Source organism: Moschus berezovskii, chromosome 4 (assembly GCF_049115385.1).
Source record: "Moschus berezovskii isolate FMDL1 chromosome 4, NW_MosBer_1.0, whole genome shotgun sequence".
NCBI lineage: Eukaryota > Metazoa > Chordata > Mammalia > Artiodactyla > Moschidae > Moschus > Moschus berezovskii.
The window spans coordinates 22,895,250-22,909,587 of record NC_142463.1 but is presented as its reverse complement, the minus strand read 5'-3'; the positions used below and the strand labels follow the sequence as shown (position 1 = coordinate 22,909,587).

The window sequence follows — 14,338 nt, the reverse complement described above, 5'->3', positions numbered from 1 at the left end:
TTTATTATGTTGAGGTATGTCCCTTCTATTCCCACTTTCTGGAGGGTTTTTATCATAAATGGATGTTGAATTTTGTCGAAGGCTTTCTCTGCACCTATTGAGATAATCATATGATTTTTATTTTTCAGTTTGTTAATGTGGTGTATTACGTTGATTGATTTGCGGATATTGAAGAATCCTTGCATTCCTGGGATAAAGCCCACTTGGTCATGATGTATGATCTTCTTAATGTGTTGTTGGATTCTGATTGCTAGAATTTTGTTAAGGATTTTTGCATCTATGTTCATCAGTGATATTGGCCTGTAGTTTTCTTTTTTTGTGGGGTCTTTACCAGGTTTTGGGATTAGGGTGATGGTGGCCTCATAGAATGAGTTTGGAAGTTTCCCTTCCTCAGCAATTTTCTGGAAGAGTTTGAGTAGAATAGGTGTTAGCTCTTCTCTAAATTTTTGGTAGAATTCGGCTGTGAAGCCGTCTGGACCTGGGCTTTTGTTTGCTGGAAGATTCTTGATTACAGCCTCTAGTTCCGTGCTTGTGATGGGTCTGTTCAGATTTTCTATTTCTTCCTGGTTCAGTTTTGGAAAGTTGTACTTTTCTAGGAATTTGTCCATTTCTTCCAGGTTATTCATTTTATTGCCATATAATTGCTGATAGTATTCTCTAATAATTCTTTGTATTTCTGTGTTGTCGGTTGTGATCTCTCCATTTTCATTTCTAATTTTATTGATTTGGTTCTTCTCCCTTTGTTTCTTGATAAGTCTAGCTAGTGGTTTGTCAATTTTATTTACCTTCTCAAAGAACCAGCTTTTGGCTTTGTTGATTTTTGCTATGGTCTCTTTTGTTTCTTTTGCATTTATCTCTGTCCTAATTTTTACGATTTCTTTCCTTCTACTGACCCTGGGGTTCTTCATTTCTTCCTTTTCTAGTTGCTTTAGACGTAGGGTTAGGTTATTTAGTTGACTTTTTTCTTGTTTCTTGAGGTGTGCCTGTATTACTATGAACTTCCCTCTTAGCACTGCTTTTACAGTGTCCCAGAAGTTTTGGGTTGTTGTGTTTTCATTTTCATTCATTTCTATGCATATTTTGATTTCTCTTTTAATTTCTTCTATGATTTGTTCATTATTCAGCAGCGTGTTGTTCAGCCTCCATATGTTGGCATTTTCAATAGTTTTTCTCCCATAATTGAGATCTAATCTTACTGCATTGTGGTCAGAAAAGATGCATGGAATGATTTCAACTTTTTTGAATTTACCAAGGCTAGATTTATGGCCCAGGATGTGATCTATCCTGGAAAAGGTTCCGTGTGCGCTTGAGAAAAAGGTGAAATTCATTGTTTTGGGGTGAAATGTCCTATAGATATCTATTAGGTCTAACTGGTCTATTGTATCATTTAAAGTTTGTGTTTCCTTGTTAATTTTCTGTTTAGTTGATCTATCCATAGATGTAAGTGGGGTATTAAAATCTCCCACTATTATTGCATTATTGTTAATTTCCCCTTTCATACTTGTTAGTAATTGTCTTACATATTGCGGTGCTCCTATGTTGGGTGCATAAATATTTATAATTGTTATATCTTCTTCTTGGATTGATCCTTTGATCATTATGTAGTTTCCTTCTTTGTCTCTTTTCACAGCCTTTGTTTTAAAGTCTATTTTATCTGATATGAGTATTGCTACTCCTGCTTTCTTTTGGTCTCTATTTGCATGGAATATCTTTTTCCAGCCCTTTACTTTCAGTCTGTATGTGTCCCTCGTTTTGAGGTGGGTCTCTTGCAGACAACATATATGGGGGTCTTGTTTTTGTATCCATTCAGCCAGCCTTTGTCTTTTGGTTGGGGCATTCAACCCATTTACGTTTAAGGTAATTATTGATAAGTACGATCCCATAGCCATTTTCTTTATTGCCTTGGGTTCGAGTTTATACACCCTTTCTGTGTTTCCTGTCTTGAAAAGATCCTTTAGCATTTGTTGGAGAGCTGGTTTGGTAATGCTGAATTCTCTCAGCTTTTGCTTGTCTGTAAAGCTTTTGATTTCTCCTTCATATTTGAATGAGATCCTTGCTGGGTACAGTAGTCTGGGCTGTAGGTTATTTTCTTTCATCACCTTAAGTATGTCTTGCCATTTCCTCCTGGCCTGAAGAGTTTCTGTTGAAAGATCGGCTGTTATCCTTATGGGAATCCCCTTGTGTGTTATTTGCTGTTTTTCCCTTGCTGCTTTTAATATTTGTTCTTTGTGTTTGATCTTTGTTAATTTGATTAATATGTGTCTTGGAGTATTTCGCCTTGGGTTTATCCTGTTGGGGACTCTCTGGATTTCTTGGACTTGGGTGATTATTTCTTTCCCTATTTTAGGGAAATTTTCAACTATTATCTCCTCAAGTATTCTTTCATGGTCTTTCTTTTTGTCTTCTTCTTCTGGGACTCCTATGATTCGAATGTTGGAGCGTTTAACATTGTCCCAGAGGTCTCTAATATTGTTCTCATTTCTTTTAATTTGTTTTTCTTTTTTCCTCTCTGTTTCATTTATTTCTACAATTCTATCTTCTAGCTCGCTTATCCTGTCTTCTGCCTCTGTTATTCTACTGTTTGTTCCCTCCAGAGTGTTTCTGATCTCATCTATTGCATTATTCATTGTATATTGACTCTTTTTTATTTCCTCTAAGTCCTTCTTAAACCTTTCTTCCATCTTCTCAATCCTTTTCTCCAGGTTATTTATCTGTAACTCCATTTTGCTTTCAAGATTTTGAATCATTTTCACCACCAAAATTTGAAATTCTTTTTCATGTAGATTCCCTATATCTTCCTCTTTTGTTTGTGTTGGTGGGCATTTATCTTGTTCCTTTACTTGCTGGGTATTTCTCTGCCTCTTCTGCTTTTATTTTTTTAATATTTATTTTTATTTATTTGGCAGCATCAGGTCCTAGTCCTGGAATGTGGGATCTAGTTCCCTGACCAGGGATCAAACCCATGCCTCCTGTATCGGGAGTGCAGAGTCCTAGCCACTAGACCACCAGGGAATTCCCTTGTCTCTGCTTTTAAATATTCTATCTAGTTTGGTCATGACTTTCCTTCCAAGGAGTAAGCATCTTTTAATTTCATGGCTGCAATCACCATCTGCAGTGATTTTGGAGCCCAAAAAAATAAAGTCTGACACTGTTTCCACTGTTTCCCCATCTATTTGCCATGAAGTGATGGGACCAGATGCCATGATCTTCGTTTTCTGAATGTTGAGTTTTAAGCCAGCTTTTTCACTCTCCTCTTTCACTTTCCTCAAGAGGCTTTTGAGTTCCTCTTCACTTTCTGCCATAAGGGTGGTATCATCTGCATATCTGAGGTTATTGATACTTCTCCCGGCAATCTTTATTCCAGCTTGTGCTTCTTCCAGCCCAGCATTTCTCCTGATGTACTCTGCATAGAAGTTAAATAAGCAGGGTGACAATACACAGCCTTGACATACTCCTTTTCCTATTTGGAACGAGTCTGTTGTTCCATGTCCAGTTCTAACTGTTGCTCTCTGACCTGCATACAGGTTTCTCAAGAGGCAGGTCAGGTGGTCTGGTATTTCCATCTCTTTCAGAATTTCCATAGTTTATTGTAAGAAGAGGTGGCAAGAATACACAGAAGAACTGTACAAAAAAGAGCTTCACGACCCAGATAATCATGATGGTGTGATCACTCACCTAGAGCCAGACATGTTGGAATGTGAAGTCAAGTGGGTCTTAGAAAGCATCACTACAAACAAAGCTAGTGGAGGTGATGGAATTCCAGTTGAGCTACTTCAAATCCTGAAAGATGATGCTATGAAAGTGCTGCACTCAATATGCCAGCAAATTTGGAAAACTCAGCAGTGGTCACAGGACTGGAAAAGCTCAGTTTTCATTCCAATCCCAAAGAAAGGCAATGCCAAAGAATGCTCAAACTACTGCACAATTGCACTCATCTCACACGCTAATAAAGTAATGCTCAAAATTCTCCAAGCCAGGCTTCAGCAATATGTGAACCATGAACTTCAGATGTTCAAGCTGGTTTTAGAAAAGGCAGAGGAACCAGAGATCAAATTGCCAACATCCACTGGATCATCAAAAAACAAAAGAGATCCAGTAAAACATCTATTTCTGCTTTATTGACAATGCCAAAGCCTTTGACTCTGTGGATCACAATTAAAAAATAAATACATTTTAAAAAACTCAAGATTCAAAAAACTAAGGTCATGGCATCCAGTCCCATCACTTCATGACAAATAGATGGGGAAAATATGGAAAGTGAGAGACTTTATTTTCTTGGGTTCCAAAATTACTGTGGACAGTGACTGCAGCCATGAAATTAAAAGACACTTGCTCCTAGGAAGAAAAGCTATGACCAACCTAGACAGCATATTAAAAGTCAGAGACATCTCTTTGCCAACAATGATCCATACAGTCAAAGCTATGGTTTCTCCAGTAGTCATGTACTGATGTGAGAGTTGGACCATAAAGAATGCTGAGCACCGAAGAACTGATGCTTTAGAATTGTGGTGCAGGAGAAGACACTTGAGAGGCCCCTTGGACAGCAAGGAGAGCAAACAAGTCAATTGTAAAGGAAATCAACCCTGAATATTCATTGGAAGGACTGATGCCGAAGCTGAAGCTCCAATACTTTGACCACCTGATGCATAGAATCTCATTATTGGGAAATACCCTGATGCTGGGAAAGATTGAGTGCAGGAGGAGAAGGGGGTGACAAAAGATGAGACGGTTTGATGACATCATCAATTCAATGGGCATGAGTTTGAGCAAACTCAGGGAGATAGTGAAGGACAGGGAAGACTGGTGTGCTACAGTCCATGGGCTCTCAAAGAATCAGACAAGCCTGAGGGACTGGACAACAGCAACAAATAAGGGTCTAGTCCATGCCTGTGGGTTCCATCCTGTTTGTATCTTTGCTATTGAAGTTCGTTCTACTACATCTTCCAATACTAGTAGGTGAATTAAGGCTATACTTTTCAAGGTTACCACTGAGATGGGAAGCAGGGGATAAGAACAGGTTAAGTTAGAATGCCACAAAGCTCACTATTCTTAGTGAAATTCAGCTATTTTTTCTAATTGTTCCGCTGACTGCAAATTTGTGGTTACTTTCCAGAATTCTGAGAAAAGTTGATTTCTGGCATGTTTTTTTTTCCTAGTGTACTTACTGTCTCATAAAGAAAAATCATCAACCTGCTCAGGCAGCCATAACAAAATACCATAAACTGGGTGGCTGAAACAACAGATGTGTATTTTCTCATAGTCCTGGGGACTTGAAGTCCAAGATCAGGGTGCCAGTCTCATTTCTGGTGAGACCTCTCTCCCTGACTTGTAGGTGACCACCAACTTGTTGTGTGATCACACGACCTCTGTGTGTGCAAGTGGAGAGAGAGAGAGTGCACTAATTCTCATGTTTCTTCTTACACAGAAACTAATCCTACTGGGTCATGGCCCTATTTATTTATGACCTCATTTAACCTTAATTATGTCTGTAAAGGTCCTATCTCCAAGTAAATTAGGCTAGGGTGTAAACACATGAATTTTGGGTGTGGGGGTGGACCACAATAGTTTGTATCAGAGAAGGATTTTTGAAGTTTCTTACTTCACCATTCTCACTGACATGCTCAAGCACTTTATACGTTTTACTCATCTTTTTAAACAGTTCACAAAGAAGAGTTTAGGACCATCTTGTTTCATCGTGGCTTGAGGCAGAACTATCTACTCCTTGTATATTTTTACATACAACCTGTCCCTTTCTTTCATAAAAAAATTCTAACAATGGTATCTGTCTATTTTACTAGGGGAAAAAATCAAGTTTTTTTGTTGTTTGTAATCTGAACATTTTTTATTTGTGCTTTTATGTTATTTGATTCTTTACTTTCTGAAATTCATTTTCTAGCTTTTTGGTTTATATCTAACTTCTTGATTTGGTAAAGGTTTACTTTCAAGTGAAACATGGCCCCTGTTGGGGGTGTATAGAATCAGGGACCTTCATCTCAGGCTGCACTAGAAGTGTAGCACCAGTCAAGCCACAGGATACTCAGATCTTCTTCCCAAATTTTGACCAGTGGTATAAACAACATCTCAAAAATACAGGGTCTTTTAATTCTTTGATCTTGAGCTCATTTTAAAACTCTGTATCTTAGCCCATCACCTAAATAAGCTAATGCAAGCTACAAGGAGCATTCTCTCCAGCTTTTGTTGTTTTCAGTTGCTAAGTTGTGTCTGATTCCTTTCGACGTCATGGACTGCAGCACTCCAGGCCTCCTTGACCCTCACCATCTCCCAGAGATTGCCCAAGTTCATTTCCAGCTACTTAATAATAATAATACTTGATATTTCCAATACTCTATTTTTGAAGGTTAATATATATATAATGTTAAAATAGACATTTTCTTTTGATTAGCTTGAGTTAGAAACTGTTTCAAAATGTAATAACTCTAATGACATCAACTATATTATTATCATATTTCTCATTGGAATAATTGATGCATTATATTTTGCTAATAAATTTCTTAATAGTAAAGGATCCTTTTGATCCTCTTCTTGGTTGAGTTAGAAGTTAGTTTTCACGTAATGTTTAATTTTACTTACAAGAATTATGTGTGTGATTCTTGCATAAATTCAAAGGTTATATGAGGTTTTTTGTGTTATTTTACACTGTGCATATCAATATTCACTAACTTTGTCAAGTAATTAGGAAAATTTTCTCCTTTTTTCCCACTTCCATTCAGAATATACTGTCACTAATATTTAATGCCTACCCTACCCCAAACTCCAGGAATAGGATTTTGGCAACAATCTGCATCCCTTACTTTTCTAAGAATTATCCATGATACAGTGTGATTGATATGATTTTCAGTAATTTTGTCCATAAAACAGTCTCTATCATCAGAATAAAGGTTTGTAATAATACATTATTAATCATTTTCTTCTATTTTGTCTTCTTCATGTAATTTATTCCATTTTTAAACACAAGTAGGGCTATCATCCAGAGAAGGCAATGGCACCCCACTCCAGTACTCTTGCCTGGAAAATCCCAGGGACGGAGGAGCCTGGTAGGCTGCAGTCCATGGAGTCGCTAAGAGTTGGACACGACTGAGCAACTTCACTTTCACTCTTCATTTTCATGCATTGGAGAAGGAAATGGCAACCCGCTCCAGTGTTCTTGCCTGGAGAATCCCAGGGACGGGGGAGCCTGATGGGCTGCCGTCTGTGGGATCGGACAGTCGGACACAATTGAAGCGACTGAGCAGCAGCAGCAGGGTTATCATCTGCAGATTTTTCATATAGACGGTATCAATTCCTATCCTCTTCCTGTTCCAAAATTTCTGATATACTTGCCCTCCTCAGAGTTCCCAATGTGATTTTCCAATTCCTCATTAGTGAGAAGTACTTCTAAAAGGCATATTTTAAAGGAAAAGTGAACAGTATTGATGAAACAAGAGGATGTGTTAGGCAGGAAAAGAGTCTGAGAAGAATAAAGAATGTACACCTGGGGTAGATTCATGTCAATGTATGGCAAAACCAATACAATAATGTAATTTTTTTTAAATTAAAAAAAAATAACCATGCTCAGACATATTTTTTGAGAGATCATAAAAATGGAGATACTGATACTCAACACAGAAATACAGGAGGTGGGAAAACAGAATTAAGAGCACTGAAGGGAAAGGTGTACCAATTCTGGGTACTGATTTTGATATGTCTATGGTGAAGACAGCTAGCTGGCAAGTGTATCAGGATCTGGTCTCAGGTCATGACTAGTGAGATAATGAAATTATCAACTTAACAGAATATATGAAAGCATAAAATTAGATATTGCACAAGAAAATAAAACTATTGAGTTGTAGAGGTAAAAGAGCTCTGTGTAATACAAATATTTTAGAGAACCATCAAAACAGAGGATTATGGGGATAAATATCTGACAGATACAGGGTTATTGAAGCCATTACTGCTTTTATCAGAAACTTTGCTAAACTAAATCTCATCTTGCTTCTTTGGTACAAATTGCTAACCACTAGAGTGAAAAAATCCACTCCTTGTGACTAGTTGTGCTGGCCATAATACTGGAAAATTCAGTTCACTGAATTTTATACTAGTGCTTTATCTAACCTGCTGCTGCTGCTAAGTCGCTTCAGTCGTGTCCAACTCTGTGTGACCCCATAGACGGAAGCCCACCAGGCTCCCCCATCCCTGGGATTCTCCAGGCAAGAACACTGGAGTGGGGTGCCATTTCCTTCTCCAATGCATGAAAGTGAAAAGTGAAAGTGAAGTCACTCAGTCGTGTCCAACTCTTAGCGACCCCATGGACTGCAGCCCACCGGGCTCCTCCGTCCCTGGGATTTTCCAGGCAAGAGTACTGGAGTGGGGTGCCATCACCTTCTCCGTATCTAACCTGAGGCTACTACTAAAATGTAATGGGCCATTGTGGTAGAACGTCATATTTCAAGGATGACAAATAAAATATTGACACTTCAATACAAATTAGTTTATCCAAACCCAGTAATGACCAATGAGGAAATGAAGCCCAAGACAATGTGACTTTAATGAGCTCATTTACTTTCTTGTCACACATCTTAATTGTGAAAAACAACATTGCGTTTCAATCAAGTGAAGTTCTTTTCTTCAAGAAGCAACAGTGATGTTTATGCAAAAGTTGGAAATATTTCTAGATCTGACTCTGATGCTAGGAAAGGTTGGGGGCGGGAGGAGAAGGGGACGACAGAGAATGAGATGGCTGGATGGCATCACTGACTCTGTGGGCATGGTTTGAGTGAACTCCGGGAGTTGGTGATGGACAGGGAGGCCTGGCGTGCTGTGATTCATGGGGTCGCAGAGAGTCGGACACGACTGAGCGACTGAACTGAACTGAACTGAACTGACCAAGGAAGACACAGTAAAAAACATTTTCCTAGGTCATTTTAAGTATTTTCCTTAACTTACATATAGTGTTTGTGACTCTAAAATTTAGGTATAACTACTTAAAATAGTGTAATAATATGTATATTTTAAAATCAATATATGAATTGCAATACAGACCATGATGGTTTCAGGCTTAGAGAAAAAGAAATGAATAATCTGTGTACCTGTACAACCTTAGGAAAAAATGTCCTTTTCAATTTACTCTTCAGACCTAACTATATTGAACAAAATATTCCTATTATAAAAATTCAGTCCTGCAGGAAAGTGAAGGATTTCCAGATAAAACATATTCTCAGAAGGATGCTGAACTCAGACTCTATGACTCATTTAATTCTGTCATCAGAGAAGTAAATTAACAAGTTTCTAATTCTCATCCACCATGCAGATCTCACAGAGGAACTTTTCAAATCACTGGGGACCTAAGAGAGAAGCAAGACTGCTTAAAAACAAGCCATTCTTACAACAATCCTATTCCTTAGCATCACTAATTGTCTTCTCCTCTTGCTTTATTTCTCCTAATTTCTGAGCCCAAAACATTAATCATCTTAAAAGTCCAATTCAAATTCCACCTCCAGAAATCTTTCTTTGAGGTGTTAGGTCCCCATCAAACTTTTCCTTCTGTAATCTAGCATTTTGGATTACAGTATAACAGTTCACTCTCTTCAAGTCTCATGTAGACACTTATGCATTACCTTGGATTGATTTTTGTATTGTGAAAGACAAATATATCATGTCTAAATATGTTACTTTTCCCAATACATTTCACTAAGTGACATTTATAGTTATCACATAAATATAAATTAAGACCCAGTGAGATAGCACCACATGCCAACCAAAATGACTAAAGTTTAAAATGCTGTGTAGTAATCCTGGAGATCAAAACAGTCAATCCTAAAGGAAATAAACCCTGAATATTCATTGGAATGACTGATGCTAAATCTGAAGCTCCAATACTTCGGCCACCTGATGTGAAGTTGACTCATTGGAAAAGACCTTGATGCTGGGAAAGATTGAAGGCAGGAGAAGGGGACAACAGAGGATGAGAAGGTTGGATGGCATCACCAACTCAGTGGACATGGGTTTGAGCAAACTCCAAGAGTTGGTGAAGGACAGGAAAGCCTGGCGTGCTGCAGTCCATGGGGTTGCAAAGAGTCGGACACAACTGAGCAACCAAACAACAACAATAGTAATCCTCTTTATCTATATTAATTATATTTTCTTTATAATTACAAGTATTAATATCAGTATGCATGCTTGTGCATGCTAAGTCACTACTGTCATGTCTGGATCTTTATGACCCTATGTACTGTAGCCTGCCGGGCTTCTCCATCCATGGAATTTTCCAGGCAAAAAAGCTGGAGTGGGTTGTCATGCTCTCCTCCAGGGGATCTTCCTGACCCAGGGATCAAACTCACATCTCTCAAGTCTCCTGCATCAGCAGGGGATTCTTTACCACTTGTGCTACCTGGGAAGCCCTAATATCAGTATACAGCTATTACTTTCCAGGTTTTAAATCACTTTACACTGAAACTGTTTTCATCATTACGTTTTAAGCAAATATACTAGTCATTATCCTCCAGAGGAATGGAACCAATAGGATTTATGTAGAGATGTATAACAGGACATATGTCATAGGAATTGAATCACATGGTTGCAGATACCAGTAGAAGTACCACAGTCTTCCAACTGCAAGCTGGAGAACCAGGAAAGCTGGTGGTATCAGTTCAGTTCAGTTCAGTCGCTCAGTCGTGTCCGACTCTTAGCGACCCCATGAACCACAGCATGCCAGGCCTCCCTGTCCATCACCAACTCCCAGAGTTCACTCAAACTCATGTCCATCGAGTCGATGATGCCATCCAGCCATCTCATTCTCTGTCGTCCCCGTCTCCTCCTACCCCCAATCCCTCCCAGCTTCAGAGTCTTTTCCAGTGAGTCAACTCGTCGCATGAGGTGGCCAAAGTATTGGAGTTTCAGTTTTAGCATAAGTCCTTCCAATGAACACCCAGGACTGGTCTCCTTTAGAATGGACTGGTTGGATCTCCTTGCAGTACAAGGGACTCTCAAGAGTCTTCTCCAGCACCACAGTTCAAAAGTATCAATTCTTCGGTGATCAGCTTTCTTCACAGTCCAACTCTCACATCCTGCAAGCTGGAGAACCAGGAAAGCTGGTGGTATCAGTTCAGTTCAGTTCAGTTCAGTCGCTCAGTCGTGTCCGACTCTTAGCGACCCCATGAACCACAGCACGCCAGGCCTCCCTGTCCATCACCAACTCCCAGAGTTCACTCAAACTCATGTCTCTTAATTTCATGGCTGCAATCAGCATCTACAGTGATTTTGGAGCCCAAAAAAATAAAGTCTGACTGTTTCCACTGTTTCCCCATCTATTTCCCATGAAGTGATGGGACCAGATGCCATGATCTTCGTTTTCTGAATGTTGAGCTTCAAGCCAACATTTTCACTCTCCTCTTTCACTTTCATCAAGAGGACTTTGAGTTCCTCTTCACTTTCTGCCATAAGGGTGGTGTCATCTGCATATCTGAGGTTATTGATATTTCTCCCAGCAATCTTGATTCCAGCTTGTGCTTCTTCCAGCCCAGCGTTCCTCATGATGTACTCTGCATATAAGTCAAATAAGCAGGGTGACAATATACAGCCTTGACGTACTCCTTTTCATATTTGGAACCAGTCTGTTGTTCCATGTACAGTTCTGACTGTTGCTTCCTGACCTGCATACAGGTTTCTCAAGAGGCAGGTCAGGTGGTCTGGTATTCCCATCTCTTTCAGAATGTTCCGCAGTTTATTGTGATGCACACAGTCAAAGGCCTTGGCATAGTCAATGAAGCAGAAATAGATGTTTATCTGGCACTCTCTTGCTTTCTCCATAATCCAGCGGATGTTGGCACAAGCTAGTGGTATAATTCAGTCCAAATTCAAGACTTGAAAACCAGGGGAACTGAAGGTGTAACTCCCAATCTAAGACCTAAGAATCAAGGGTCATTGGTGTTAAGTTCTGGAGTCTGAAGGCCTGAGAACCAGGATCTCTGATATCCGAGGTCAGGAAAATGTGGACATCTCAGTTTAAGAAGAGACAGAATTTGCCCTTCCTCCACCTCTTTGATTTATTCAGACCTTCAGCACATTGGATGATGTCTTTCCATCTTGGAGCGAGCTAACTGCTTTATTCATTCTACTGATTAAGGTCTTAAACTCTTTGGGCATCACACTCACAGACACATCCAGAAGTGTTTTGTCACTTATCTGGGGGTCCCTTAGTCCAGTCAAGTTGACACATAAAATTAACCATCAAAGCATATGTCCTTAAAACCAACCATCTTCTATTTTGTAACTTCATCCAATTTAAGTCTCAGTTTGCAAGTCAAAGATTTTAGTCCTTTTATATTTCTGACTATGGTATGTTAGGATTACTTAAGGGAAACACTTAGATTTTATGACACATTTAGTTGTTTCTCAGCATACCACTTTTCCTATAAATGAGATAGTCTCCTAGCTTGAGATCTTAATTATGGTATAATTGCACTTGCCTTAGGTAATTTCTCATATAAATTTGCAAGGAAGATACATAGGTGATATATTTTAGGAGTCTTAGAATATATATGGAAATTTTAATTTGCTCTCATACATTAGAAATTATTTGGGTTTACACAAAAGTATAGGATCTTGGTCCAAAATGCTTTTTCCTCAAAGTTTTATACTGTTGGTTCTATGGTCTTCAAGTGTCCTATGTTTTGTATGAGAAGTTGAATGTCCATCATTGTAGAAAACTTGTTACAGAAGCAGTGAGTAATATTGAAGGTGTATAAGTTCAAGTCTAATTAGTTAGATATGGGGGGAGTGTACACCAGAGGCCATGTTGGTACTCCATGATATCCACAAAACAGTGGAGATCAAAGTAAAGGTCTACATTTTCTAGATAAAACAAAATTGGAGAAAGAAGAACCCTTTTGATTGTAACATTCTATATAGTTAAGTTCTAGTGCATAAACCAATATTAGCAATCGTTTTTATGTAAATTACAAGGGTCATTCAAGAACTTGAAAGATAGAGAGATACACAGAGACAAACAAAGAGAATGCTTTAAGTATCATACAAGCCACAAAATTTGAGAACTGCCTACAATAAACTTGGAGCATACAATTTTGAAAAGAGAATAGAGTCTCTCCCAAGACAGATATAGTTCTAATTCCGTATTGGACTATTTGAAATATATTTTTCAGGGAAAACATTAAGTGGTATTATTTGGAAGTAGAACATTTACTCAAATATCATAGCTATGATCCATTTCTTTGGCAATTGAAGTCCAGGTAAAGGAAGCCTGAGACTTCTGAAACTGCTTGACTTAGGAACAAGTCAGGACAAGACACACTCTGACACCTCTCAGAAAAGGAAATTCCTGATTCACAAGCTTAGGGAACTGATGGATATTTTGGACATCGGCAAATTAGGACCAGTTGGAATCTATCTGATCCTCTTTTGACAGAAGGGAAAACCCTTGAACAGTAGCAGGAAAGGGACAAAAGGAGTTTATGTTAGAATGAGCACAGCCCTTTTCCGGCTCTTATGCTCTTGCTTTGTTCTTTCTTTTGTTGGCATGCTATTCTTCTGGAGACATTGTTTAATATATGGATGGTGTGCTACCTCCCCCTCCATGTGGACTTTCATTTTCATCTCTGGCAGGAAACAGAGCCTTAATATAAGGCTCCACTGGGACAAGCATGCTTTTTTTTTGGTCATTTCTAAAAGTTTTATTTTGTTCTTCTTTTAAAATACCTGGTCAATTAGAGAGTCACTTTTTTAAATATTAAATTTATAACCCCCTGCTTTATTTCTTTTTTAAATTAATTTATTTTTTATTGAAGGATAATTGCTCTTTACAGAATTTTGCTCTTTTCTGTGAAACCTCAATATGAATCAGCCATAGGTATACATAGGATTTATTTACAGGGCAACAATGGAGAAACAGATGTAGAGAATACACTTATGGACATGGGGAGAGGGGAGGAGAGGGTGAGATGTATGGAAAGAATAACATGGAAACTTACATTACTATATGTAAGAGAGATAGCCAACGGGAATTTGCTGTATGGCTCAGAAAACTAAAACACACTTTTGTCCTGTCTTTCTTTCCCTTGTCCTGATTTTTTTGTCTGACTGCTGTGCCCTGTTGGACTTTCCTGCCTACCCAATTGTAGTGGGAAAGTCAACAGGGTAGATCATTGTTGGGTGTATGGATCTAAAACATTTGGTGCCACTTTAGTTCATGGTATGAAGCTCAACTCAAATTTAAATGGCAGTAGGCTCAGTCTCAACTTACTGAAGTTTAACTCTTTTGTAGAAAGTTCTCAGTACTATGGAGTGGTAGCTTTCCTAGCCATGTCTCTGTTTATTACTTGCCTTG

The 14,338-nt window shown here is 38.7% G+C and overlaps 1 protein-coding gene across 1 annotated transcript in view; it reads left to right on the top strand.

Annotated features, from left to right (window-relative positions):
- LOC129540325 (selection and upkeep of intraepithelial T-cells protein 1-like) overlaps nucleotides 1–13,417 on the top strand; it is a 63,769-nt gene extending 50,352 nt beyond the window's left edge. The window contains 1 exon segment of the mRNA XM_088834989.1: nucleotides 13,284–13,417. Within this exon segment, the coding sequence (XP_088691115.1) occupies nucleotides 13,284–13,417 (134 nt within the window).
- The last annotated feature ends 921 nt before the right edge of the window (nucleotides 13,418–14,338 follow it).